General features: G+C 35.9%; 1 protein-coding gene across 2 annotated transcripts in view; it reads left to right on the top strand.

The window, feature by feature from the left end:
- Positions 1 to 13,926, top strand: part of TNNI3K (TNNI3 interacting kinase) — a 317,917-nt gene that overhangs the window by 213,024 nt on the left and 90,967 nt on the right. For both annotated transcript variants that reach the window (XM_066268883.1, XM_066268884.1), the window contains exon 20: positions 8,537 to 8,669. In XM_066268883.1, coding sequence (XP_066124980.1) covers positions 8,537 to 8,669 — 133 coding nt within the window. The remainder of the gene's footprint in view (positions 1 to 8,536; positions 8,670 to 13,926) is intronic.

Below are 13,926 nucleotides of genomic sequence, written 5' to 3'. Positions count from 1 at the left end.
TCCAGCGGAAGAGAACTGCGGAATTGCTGGGAGGGCAGGGTGCGCAGACAGCTTGCTGGAGCAGGCAGTCTCTGGAAAGCAGACCTGCGGAACACTGAGGCAAACTAGACATACCCCAGAAATCCTTAGAAAGAAGCCTAATCCACAGTCTGCTCACTGACTTGCTGGCTTATGCTGGCAGCTCTGACTGACAAAGCCTTCTTTCCCAGGGCTGTGATTTAAGCGGAACCAGAGGAGGAACTTGATAGTTCTTAGGGCCTCTTGCTCTGCAGGCAGTGCCTGGGGCAACTTCCCGTCAGCCGATACAGGTTAAAAAGCACATTCCCATGAAACAGACTCAGAGAACACTGTGGAAGTTGGGCGGGCTGGGCTGTAGTCTTCCTCACAAGGGAGAACCCTGTGCAGAGCAGACCCATGGAGCGCTGAGGCAAATTTAATGAGACATACCCAGGCAACCTTAGAAAGGAGCCTGACCAGAAATCAGCTCACTCTCCTGCTTGCTTAAGCTGGTGGCTCTAGTTGACAAAGCTTTTGTACCCAGAGCTGTGCTTTGAGCGGACCTGGAGGAGAATCTTGGCAGCTTTTAGGACCTCTTGCTCTGCAGGCAGTGACTAGGGTATCTTCCTGCCAGCTGATACAGGTCACAAAGTGCAAAAACCCTGGGGAGAGTAGACTACAGAGTGCTGAGGCACACTAGACATGCCCAGAGGCCCATAGAAAGACACCTGAAAAGCAATCAGCTCCCAGGCCTGCCTGATTATGCTGGTGGCTCTGGCTGGCAAAGCCTTACCCAGAACCCTGCTTTGAGTGGGATAGAGGGGGGATTTGGCAGCTCTTGGTGTCTCTTGCTCTCCAGGCATTGGCTGGGGCAACTTCACAGCTGGGTTCCCAGGCTGCTGGTTCAGGAAGGAGAGACTTGGGGAGAGGCTCCAGGAAAATGGACTCTCCCAGTGTCAGAGCCTGCAAATGCTAACAAGCTTCACCTACCAACAGTACTGAGGCCTAGTTTGTGTCATCGCCATAGCAAAACATCAACTGCAAATCTCTGCCTAAGAGTGTCACAGGGGCAGAACCTGGGGGACAGTGCCACCAGCCAAAAAGAGAGAGAAAAAAGAAAAAGAAAGAAGATAACCTCTCAAAAACAGGGAAAATCTACAGTCTTTATAACTTTATACATTTTTTTTCTTGTATTTATTCTTTTTTTCTTCCACCTTGGTCATTTTATCCTGTTTCCATTTTATTCTTTTCTTATCATTTTGAACTTCATTACCCACAGGAGTTACATTTACCATTCTTGATTTTTCTCTATGATGGTTAGATTCCAAAAACCTTAATTCTCTTTTTTTGTTTGTTGTTTTTTTCTTCTGTTTTCTCTCCTGCCTTTTGTTTCTTCTCTTCTCCTTCACTTTTTCCCTCATTCGAACTTCATTCACAAACAAATTATTTTATTCTGGATTCAAATTTTTTCTTTGTGGCATTTTGTGTGCTTTTTACTTTGCTTTTTATCTCTTTAGCATTTTCCCCCAACTCCGGCTCTCCAGTCTATGTAGTTTTTGTTCCACTTAATATAATATACTTTACATTTTTTACTGTATTTTTTCTTTTTTCTCTTTTTTTTCTTTTGTATTTCACTATTTCTCTTATTTAACTGTCATTTAAAAACAAATTATTTTATTCCTGATTCAAATTTTTTTCCTTGTGGCATTTTGTGAGTTCTTACCTCATTTTTTTTTGTCTCTTTGTGACTTCCCCTCAACTCAGGCCCTCCACTCTATGTAGTTTTTGTTCCACATAGCACAATAGAATTTTCATTTTTTCAGTGTATTTTCTCAAAAAAATTTTTTTGTTTTTATTTTTATTTTTTTAATTTTTTTAATAAATAAATTTTTATTTTAATGGGATGACATCAATAAATCAGGGTACATATATTCAAAGAAAACATTTCCAGGTTATCTTGTCATTTAGTTCTGTTGCATACCCATCACCCAAAGAGAGATCGTCCTCTGTCACCCTCTATCCAGTTTTCTTTGTACCCCTCCCCCTCCCCCTCTCCCTCCTTCCCTCCCCCCACCCCCCGGAACCACCACACTCCTGTCCATGTCTCTTAGTCTTGTTTTTATGTCCCACCAATGTATGGAATCATGCAGTTCTTGTTTTTTTCTGATTCACTTATTTCACTCGCATAATGTTATCAGGATTCCACCATTCTGCTGTAAGTGATCCGATGTCATAATTTCTTCCAGCTGAATGGTATACCATGGTGTATATGTGCCCCATCTTCTTTATCCAGTCTTCTATTTTTTTTTTACAGTGATTAAAAGCCTTTAAGCAAACTCTTGGCCAATACAGCAAGAATCCATAAAAGAGTAGTGTCCTTAACATGTTCACCAAGTCCAAGTTGGCCCCATCACCATGCCAAATCCCTGAAAAATGCAACCCAACCACAGTTCAGTCTGTTAGGAGCTGTCACAGGGAGCAGGAATCCAGGAAAAGTCCACATCCAGGAAAAGTCCACATGGCACTGAGTTGTCACCATTCTATACTTTGCAGCTCATGTCCAAGTCCCAATGACCGCTGCTTCTAGCTGGTAATGATTCAAGTAGACTGGAAAAGCCATTTGCAGCATGCGTGGATATGGAGCTTCTGTTCTCCTCTGCCTGGAGAGATGAGACCAGGTTGCTTTTCCCTGGAGCTCTGTGACTGTGGCATGGTAAAGAGAACCTTGGGATACACTAAGCTGGGTGGCAAAGGTAGATTCATAATAGAAGTTGGCAAAAGGGGGCAAGAGAGCTCTAAATTAGGAGTAGGTCCTAGCCTGAAATATGAGTGGGGCATTGAGGTAGGAGGGATAAAGGAAATACTATATATTAAGCAAAGCTGTTTTTATTATTTATTTTTTATCAACTCTTATTTGTGTTATTAACAATACCACTCTCAAATGCCATTAAGGAAAAAAAATCAAATATCATGGATACAAAAGACAGAGATGTAGCTGAGATAGATGAAGAAAAATCTATAAAAAATTTTTCAATATCTTGGAAACCTTGGAGTTAAATGACAGAGAATTTAAAATTGAAGTTTTGAAAATACTCAGGGATATACAAGAAAGCACCAAAAAGCAATTTAGGGAGCTCAAAAAAAAAATTCAATGAAAAGAAAGAATACATCACCAAGGAAACTAAAACTATGAAAATGAATCAAACAGAGATGAAAAACTCAATTTATGAACTGAAAAATGAGGTAACAAGCTTAGCTAATAGAACAGGCCAGATAGAGGAGAGAATTAGTGACATAGAAGACAGGCAACTAGAAGCACTACAGAGTGAAGAGGAGAGAGACGACAGGAAAGAGAATGAGAAAGCCCTACAGGAATTGTCTGACTCCATTAGAAAGAGCAACATAAGACTAATGGGTATATCAGAAGGAGAAGAGAGAGAAAATGGAATGGAGAACATATTCAAACAAATAATAGATGAGAACTTACCAAGCCTATGAAAAGAATTAGAGCATCAAATTCAAGAAGCAAACAGAACATCGAGTTATCTTAACCTAAACAAACCTGCTTCAAGGCACATCATAATGAAATTGGCACAAACCAATGACAAAGAAAAAATTCTCAAGGCAGCCAGGGAAAAGAAGAATACAGCATATAAAGAATGGCTCATTAGATTATCATCAGATTTCTCAGCAGAAACTCTACAAGCTAGAAGAGAGTGGACCCCAATATTTAAAGTTCTGAAACAGGAATTTTCAGCCAAGAATACTATACCCATCAAAGCTATCCTTCAAATACAAGGAGAAATAAAAACATTCACAGATACAGAAAAGATGAGGGAATTTATCACCAGAAAACCCCCACTTCAGGAAATACTGAAGGAAGTTTTCCAACCAGATACAAAGAACAAAACAAAACAAAACTACAAGTAAAAACTCCATCAAGATCACAGTAAAAACAAGGTTAATATACATATGTGACAACAAAAACAAAAAAAGGGGAGAGGACAAAGATTAACAGTAGCAAGGGAGGATGGAGTGCAGAAGCACTCATGAGATAATGTACTACAATGAACATGATATGTATGCTTTCCATTACTTAAGGTAACTACCCCTGAAAAAAATCACCACAGAAGCACATGGCTTGAAAAAAGAAGTAACTGAAGAAAGAAGTATGGATTACAACCAAAGAAAAACAAATGATAGCAAAACCAAGATAAGAATCAAACAAGATACAAAAATATCATAAAGCAATATATAAAATGGCAATAGAAAATCCTCAAGTGTCAATAATTACACTAAATGTAAAAGATTGAACTCACCAATAAAAAGACACAGAGTAGCAGAATGGATTTAAAAAGAAAATTCAACTGTATGATGCCTACAAGATACACATCTAAGCTACCAGGATAAAAACAAATTCAAAGTGAAAGGTTGGAAAACAATACTCCAAGCTAATAACATCCAAAAAAAGCAGGTGTAGCAATACTTATATCTAATAATGCTGACTACAAGACAGCAAAGGTAATCAGAGACAAAAATGGTCTTTTCATAATGATAAAAGGGACATTAAATCAAGAAGACATAACACTTCTTAATATATATGCACCAAACTAAGGAGCACCAAAATATATAAGACAGCTACTGACTGACCTAAAAGCTAAAATCGACAAAAATACAATCATATTTGGAAACCTCAATACACCACTGATGGCTCTTGATCGTTTATCCAAACAGAAAATCAATAAAGAAATATTGGCCTTAAACGAAACACTAGAACAATTGGATATGATAGACATCAACAGGACATTTCATTCCAAAGTGACAGAGTACACATTTTTCTCTAGTGTACATGGAACATTCTCAAGAATTGACCATATGTTGGGCCACAAAAATAACATGAACAAATTCAGAAAGATTAAAATTATATCAAGCATATTCTCTGATCATAAAGCCTTGAAACTAGAATTCACCTGCAAAACAGAGGTAAACAAACCCACAAATTTGTAGAAATTAAACAACATACTTTTAAAAAATGAGTGGGTCAAAGAAGAAATAAAAGCAGAGATCAAAATATACGTACAGACAAATGAAAATAACAATACGACATATCAGAATCTCTGGGATGCAGCAAAAGCAGTAATAAGAGGGAAGTTCAAATCATTACAGGCCTATATGAACAAACAAGAGAGAGCCCACGTAAACCACTTAACCTCGCATCTTAAGAAACTAGAAAAAGAAGAACAAAGGCAACCCAGAACCAGCAGAAGAAAGGTAATAATAAAAATCAGAGTAGAAATAAACAAAATAGAGAACAGAAAAACTGTAGAAAAAATCAATAAAACAAGGAGCTGGTTCTTTGAAAATATCAACAAGATTGACAAAACCTTGGCAAGACTCACTAAGAGAAAAGAGAAAGGACTCATATAAACAAAATCCAAAATGAAAGGGAGAAATCACCACAGATATCATAGATATACAAAGAATTATTATAGAATGCTATGAGAAATTGTATGACACCAAATGTAACAATCTAGAAGAAATGGATAAATTCCTAGAACAATACAATCTCCTAGACTGAGTCATGAAGAAGCAGAAAGCCTAAACAGTGAGTCATGAAGAAGCAAAAAGCCTAAACAGACCAATAAGCAGGGAGGAAATATAAAAAACTATCAAAAACCTCTCAAAAAATAAAAGTCCAGGGCCAGACAGCTATACTAATGAATTCTGTCAAACATTCAAAGAAGATTTGGTTCCTATTCTACTCAAAGTCTTCCAAAAAATTGAAGAAGAAGCAATACTTCCAAACACATTTTATGAGGCCAACATAACCCTCATACCAAAACCTGGCAAGGACACAAAAAAAGAAAACTACAGACCAATATCTCTAATGAATACAGATGATAAAATACTAAACAAAATACTAGCAAATTGAATACAACAACACATTAAAAAAATAACTCATCGTGATCAAGTGGGATTCATCACAGAATCACAAGGATGGGTCAACATACATAAAATGGTTAACGTAATAGACCATATCAACAAAACAAAGAACAAAAATCGTATGATCCTATCAATAGATACAGAAAAGACATTGGATAAAATACAACACCATTTTATGTTTAAAATACTCAAGAAAATGGGTATAGAAGGAAAATATCTCAACATAATAAAGGCCATTTATGATAGTCCATCAGCTAACATCATATTAAATGGCATAAAACTGATTACCTTTCCTCTAAAATCAGGAACAAGACAAGGTTATCCACTGTCTCCACTCTTATTCAATGTAGTGCTGAAAGTTCTAGCCAGAGCAATCAGACAAGAGAAAGAAATAAAAGGCATTCATATTGGGAAAGAAGAAGTAAAGGTTTCACTTTTTTGCAGATGATATAATCCTATTCATCGAAAACTCCAAAGATTCCACAAAAAGGCTACTAGAAACAATAAACCAATACAGTAAGGTCGCAGGATACAAAATTAATATACAAAAGTTTATTGTCTTTCTCTATGCCAACAATGAAACATCAGAAAACAAACTCAAAAAAATAATCCCCTTCATGGTTGCAACAACAAAAAATAAAATACCTAGGAATAAACATAACAAAAAATGAAAAGGACTTATATAATGAAAACTACAAAGCATTGTTAAGAGAAATCGGAAGAGATACAATGAAATGGAAAAATATTACTTGTTCTTGGAAAGAAAGAATGAATATAGTCAAAATGACTATATTACCCAAAGTGATATACAAATTTAATGCAATTCCCATCAAATTTCCAATGTCATTTTTTAAAGAAATAAACAAAAAATCATCAGGTTTATATGGAACTATAAAAAACCCCAAATAGCCAAAGCAATCCTAAGGAAAAAGAATGAAGCTGGGGGCATTACAATACCTGACTTCAAATTATATTTATATTATAGAACCACTATAATCAAGACAGCATGATATTGGCAGAAAAATAGACACTCAGACCAATGGAACAGAATAGAAGCCCAGAAATAAAACCACATATATATGGTCAAATAATTTTTGATAAAGGGGCCAACAACACACAATGGAGAAAAGAAAGCCTCTTCAACAAATGTTGCTGGGAAAACTGGAAAGCCATATGCAAAAAAATGAAACTCAACTACAGTTTGTCCCCTTGTACTAAAATTAATTCAGAATGGATCAAAGATCTAAATATAAGACCTGAAACAAAAGAGTACATAGAAGAAGACATAGGTTCTAAACTCATGGACATTGGTTATAAAGAGCACTTTATGAATTTGACTCCAAAGACAAGAGAAGTGAAGGCAAAGATAAATAAATGGGACATCAGACTAAGAAGTTTTTGCACATCAAGAGAAACTGACAACAAAACAAACAGACAGCCAACTAAATGGGAGATAATATTTTCAAACAACAGCTCAGATAAGGGTCTAATATCCAAAATATACAAAGAACTCATAAAACTCAACAACAAACAATCCAATAAAAAAATGGAAAGAGGACATGAACAGACACTTCTCCCGGGAAGAAATACAAATGGCCAACAGATATATGAAAAGATGCTCAACTTCATTAGCTATTAGAGAAATGCAAATCAAAACTACAATGAGATACCACCTCATGCCTGTTAGATTAGCTATTATCAACAATACAGGTAATAACAAGTGTTGGAGAGGCTGTGGAGAAAAAGGAACCCTCATTCACTGTTGGTGGGAATGTAAAGTATTGATAGTACAACCATTACGGAAGAAAGTATGGTGGTTCCTCAAAAAACTGAAAATAGAACTACCATATGACCCAGCAAACCCTCTACTGGGTATATACCCCCAAAACTCAAAAACATTGGTACGTAAAGACACATGCAGCCCCATGTTCATTGCAGCATTGTTCACAGTGGCCAAGACATGGAAACAACCAAAAAGCTCTTCAATAGATGACTGGATAAAGAAGATGTGGTACATATATACTATGGAATACTACTCAGCCATAAGAAATGATGACATTGGATCATTTACAACAACATGGATGGACCTTAATAACATTATATGGAGTGAAATAAGTAAATCAGAAAAAACTAAGAACTATATGATTCCATACATAGGTGGGACATAAAAATGAGACTCAGGGACATGGACAAGAGTGTGGTGGTTATGGCAGGGGGTGGGGCAGTGGGAGGGGAGGGCCACAAGGAAAATCAGATAGAACGTGACGGAAGACAATTGGACTTTGGGTGAGGGGTATGCAACATGATCAAATGTCAAAATATCGTGGAGATGTTTTCTCTGAATCTATGTACCCTAATTAATCAATGTTTCCCTATTAAAATTAATAATAAAAGGGAAAAAAAGAAAACCTGAACAAAAACAATAAGTACATTATTTATGTATAAACACACCAATTTAATGCACAAATTTAGGGCAGTATCAATGTCATTTCACACCTATCTTTTGAGAATATTGGGAAAATTAAGAACACTGTTCTAAAGTGAAGAACTAAACACAATGTCAATAAATGACCTGTGGATGTTTCTTGACACACAGAACCTCCGCTGGATGGCTCCTGAGGTGTTCACGCAGTGCACACGCTACACCATCAAAGCTGATGTCTTTAGCTATGCTCTGTGTCTGTGGGAACTTTTCACCGGGGAAATTCCATTTGCTCATCTCAAGCCAGGTAAGTTATGACACAATTAAAATTTCTCTCCTTTTTAAGTTCCATGTACTTTTACAACTTCAAGAAACTCCTTTTCTCCTCCAAAAGGATGACTCTTGGTGGGTTAGCAAGGTGAGAAGTAGGTAAAGAATCTCAAAATGTTTTGAAATGTGTGCCAAATCTCAAAAATTTAATGACCTAATTCTGTGATTTTAGATATAGGTACACAAAAATGTAGGTATATTTTATTAATGGTTAGGGTTTTGATTTATTTGTTGTCAATAAAACAAACAAATGACTATGGTCATGTGACATGTAGGTATGAATAATGTGGACAGTGCAATACTTACCTTCTGATATTAAATTTCAGATGTGCCTATTTAGTGTGTATAGAGAGGTGAGATGAAAATAGTAACATCTAAAAAAAAAAAACCTGTCAAGCCTGACCAGGTGGTGGTGCAGTGGATAGAGGGTCAGACTGGGGTGCAAAGGACCTTGGTTTGAGATCCCGATGTCGCCAGCTTGAGCATGGCTCATCTGGCTTGAGCAAAAAGCTCACCAGCTTGGACCCAAGGTCGTTGGCTCAAGCAAGGGGTTACTCAGTCCTTATTATGTTTTTAAGATAGAAAGAATTCCTATTCATCGAGAACTATTATAGAATGAATACAATGTTTAGTTTAATTATAACTTACAGTATAATTAGGTCAATTATTGAGACCTGGTGGCATATTTAGTACATAATATTATCTTTTGTTTAATGCCTTCGGGGAGCCTGACTAGGCGATGGCGCAGTGGATAGAGTGTCGGACTGGGATGCGGAGGACCCAGGTTTGAGACCCCGAGGTTGCCAGCTTGAGCACGGGCTCATCTGGTTTGAGCAAAGCTCACCAGCTTAGACCCAAGGTCGCTGGCTTGAGCAAGGGGTTACTCGGTCTGCTGAAGGCCCGCGGTCAAGGCACATATGAGAAAGCAATCAATGAACAACTAAGGTGTCGCGATGAGAAACTGAGGATTGATGCTTCTCATCTCTCTTCGTTTCTGTCTGTCTATCCCTCTCTCTGACTCTCTCTCTGTCCCTGTAAAAAAAAAAAAATTAAAAATAATAAAATAAAATATTAAAAAAAAACCCTGTCAAGACTACTTTCTGCTTAACATTATACAAAAGATAATTACTTTTCCTAATACTTTTTTGTTATATATATGGATACATTCTTAATGCTGTTGATTATATACACTATAATCTATGTATGTGTAAATGGTGGAGATAGGGAATTTAATCACAGCATTTGAGGCATAAATTTCACTTACATTTGTTTCTTCCTTTTTTTTTTTTTTTTTTTTATTTTTAGAGAGAGAGAGGAAGGTAGAGAGAGGGAAAGAAGATAAAAAAAAAAAGCATGAACTGGTAGTTGCAGCACTTTATTGTTAGTTGATTGCTTCTCATATGTGCCTTGACCAGGGGCTCAAGCTGAGCTAGTGACACCCTTGCTCAGGCCAATGACCATGGGATCAAGTTGATGATCTCATGCTCAAGCTGCCGGGCCTGCACTGAAGCCAGATCAGCTAGCACTCATGCTGGGGACATTGTGTTTCAAACTTGGGACTTCAGTGTCCAGGTTGATGCTGTATCCATTGCGCCACCTCCTGGTCAGGTTGTCTCTTCATTTTATTTGGGTTTCTTTCATGTCTTGGCACACTGTTTGCTTATTTGTGTCCACCATCAGGTTGAAAAATCCTTAAGTACTTTGCATTCCCTAAAACCAAGCATGCATGGCAAGTTGTTTCCAAATAAATCATAAATAAGTTTTAAATAAATTATACTGTGAGCTCCTAGCAGTCACCTTATTTTGATATATCAGAAGAATAAAGTCAAAAGATTTGAAATACAAATCTTGAAAACATGTATACTCATAAGTTGAAAATCTTAACCAAGATCACAATAATGATTAGTATTCATGTACAGAGCAAAAGCCACATGTCATATTCTCTTTTCAAGGTATCTTTCCCTCTAACGTCTTATGGTCTTGAATTAGTATCCACATGGTGTCTAACTGAAAGCAATTTCACAAATTATATTGTCTGTACATAATATTGAGTACAATGTTTATTTAACTGTCTTAATCTTTTTATACATACTTTTCATAGTTTCAAATGATGAGATTTAGCCATTATTATAGTATGGATATGAGAACTTTAATTTGATCTGCATCAACATTTTCATTTGTCATCTGAAGTGTTGTTATTTCTTTGTCCCTTAGAATTTTTATTTTGATTAAGACCAATGGCCCTGGCCGGTTGGCTCAGCGGTAGAGCGTCGGCCTAGCGTGCGGAGGACTCGAGTTCGATTCCCGGCCAGGGCACACAGGAGAAGCGCCCATTTGCTTCTCCACCCCTCCGCCGCGCTTTCCTCTCTGTCTCTCTCTTCCCCTCCCGCAGCCAAGGCTCCATTGGAGCAAAGATGGCCCGGGCGCTGGGCATGGCTCTGTGGCCTCTGCCTCAGGCGCTAGAGTGGCTCTGGTCACAACATGGCGACGCCCAGGATGGGCAGAGCATCGCCCCCTGGTAGACAGAGTGTCGCCCCTGGTGGGCGTGCCGGGTGGATCCCAGTCGGGCACATGCGCGGGAGTCTGTCTGACTGTCTCTCCCTGTTTCCAGCTTCAGAAAAATGAAAAAAAAAAAAAAAAAAGACCAATGACTATATTTTTTTAATATTCTAGACATATTGTAGTATTTTTCTTTTTTTTAAATTTCATTTAGAAAATTAAATTTAACTGAGTGACATTGACCCATAAGAATACATAAGTTTCAGGTGAATGTTTCTATAGCATTTGAACTGTTGATTATGTTGTGAACCCATCAACTCAAAGTCAAATCATTTTCCTTCACTGTACATTTATCCCTCTTTATTCCCGCCCACCCTTCTCCTCTTTCATCCCTCTCCCCCACATCCCTTTTCCCTGGCAACCACTTCACTTTTATCTATGTCCATTAATCTCAGTTTTATATTCCACCTGTGTGTGAAATCATACAGTTCTTAGTGTTTTCTGATTTACTTATTTCATTCAGTATAATGTTCTTATGTATCTTTCATAAGTGAAAGATAAATCTTCTTTGTCAATCTATTTACCTATTTCTCTTGATTTTATGTCTTAAACACATCTTGGATTTATTCACTACTTACCCCTATCCACCACCATCTTAGCTCAAGCCACCATCTTTTTCATTTAAACTGCAATTTTTTTAAATATAAAGTTTACTAAAATATTAAATATACAGTAAAATTTATTATTTTAGGTTAACAGTTCAATAAGTTTTAATAACTACATACAATTATATATCCAGAAATACAATCACAATACAATGCATTTCTGTCACTCCAGAAAATTTCCTTGAGCCCCTTTGAGGTTAATCCCCTTTTTCCCACCTCTAGCCCCTGGCAACACCTAAACTCATTTCTGTGCCTATAGATTTGCATTTTCCAGAATTTCATATAAATGGAATTATGTTGTTGCATTCATCAGTAATTAATTTGTTTTCATTCCTGTGTGGTATTCCATTGTATTTAGGTACCTCAATTTATTTATGTATTGACAAGTTGATGACTGAGTTATTCTCAGTTTGGGGCTATTAGGAGTAAAATTGCCAAAACCACTCATGTATTTGTACAGATGTTTTCATTACTCTTAAATATATAAGAGATAGATCATAAAATCTTATGATAAGAGTTTTTTCAAGGAGTTTGTACCATTATGAATTCCTACTAGCAATGTATGAGAATTTCAGCTGCCCCACATTTTTGTAAGCACTTTTTAATTATCTATTTAAAATAAAATATTAGTCACTATAAATGTATTATGTTATATCATTGTGGTATTATTTTATATTTCTCTAATAACACATGATATTCCTAATTTTTTCATGTGTTTATTTGCTGTTCACATCTCTTTCTTCATTAAAGAACTTGATCAAATTACCTTCTTATTTAGTTTTTAAGGGTTTTTAGATTCTAAGTAGAAGTCTTTCATCTGCTATGTGTTTTGCAGGTATTTTCCTCTAGTCTGTGGCTTGCCTTTCCATTTTCTCAGCAATATCTTTTTCAAGCAAAAGTTTTTAATCTTAATAAAGTTTACCTAATCAAACTTTTAAATTATCTTTTCCATGTATCCCAAATAAAATATCCTTGCCTCTCTGAAAGCTACAGAGATTTATTCCTTCTTATTGAAGAATTATATGTTTAAATTTTATATTTGTAAGATTGACTTGAGTTTTTTAAATTACACAGGTGTGGGTTTAGTTTGTTATGCTTTTGTTATTTTATTGGTTTGTTTTCTTATATAGATTTCCAATATTTTACCATGATTAGTTGAAAAACTCCATTAAATTATTTTGATACCTTTGTTAAAAATCAATTGACTGGATCTATTTCTAGACCCCATTTTGTTCCATTGTTATGTCCACCTTTATATCACCACCAGACTATTGATAGATTATAGTAAATCTTGAAATGCAATATAAATCCTCCAGTAGTGCTCTTCTTTGTTAAAATTAGTTTGGCAAAGTCTAGAGCTTTTGTTTATTTGTATAAAATTTACAATCAACTTTCTATTTCTACAAAAAATGACATATTATACTTTTAATTGGATTACAGTAAATCTGTTTATAAATTTGGGAAAATTTGACAACTTAAACATATTGAATCTTTCAATTGACAAATATGGTGTATCTCTCTGCTCATTTAAGTCTTCTTTTAATTTCTGTCATCAAGTATTTTAGTTTTCGTCATACAAAGTTTGCACATATTTTTAGACTTATTTGTATGTATTTTGTGTTTCTTGATGCTATTATGTTATTTTTTTATTTTAATGTCTAATGATTCTTTCCGAGTATAGAGATATAATTAATTTTTAAATGAGAATCTAGTACCTTACAAATTTGCTTAATTAACTTATTAATTCAAGTAGCTTTTTTGTACATTCTTTAGGTTTTTCCACATAGATGATTAGGTCATCTGTGAATAAAGAAATTTTATTTATTTATTTCCAATTCATATGTCTTTTATATGCATCTCACACAGGACCTCCAGCATAACATTGATTAGAGGGGTGAGATATGTAACTCAGATCTATCTACTTTTTGAAGTTTTATCAACCACCTCCCTTGTTCAAACTGCCATCTTTATTTATCACTTAAATTACTGTTATAGCCATTTTACTGTTCTCCTTTTATTCTTGTTCCCCCTTCCACTTCAGTTCCTGTATATCCACTAGGATGATATACT

Source organism: Saccopteryx bilineata, chromosome 3 (assembly GCF_036850765.1).
Source record: "Saccopteryx bilineata isolate mSacBil1 chromosome 3, mSacBil1_pri_phased_curated, whole genome shotgun sequence".
Lineage (NCBI taxonomy): Eukaryota > Metazoa > Chordata > Mammalia > Chiroptera > Emballonuridae > Saccopteryx > Saccopteryx bilineata.
Note: the sequence above shows the minus strand (reverse complement) of the source record. Positions and strands in the feature narration are given on the sequence as shown.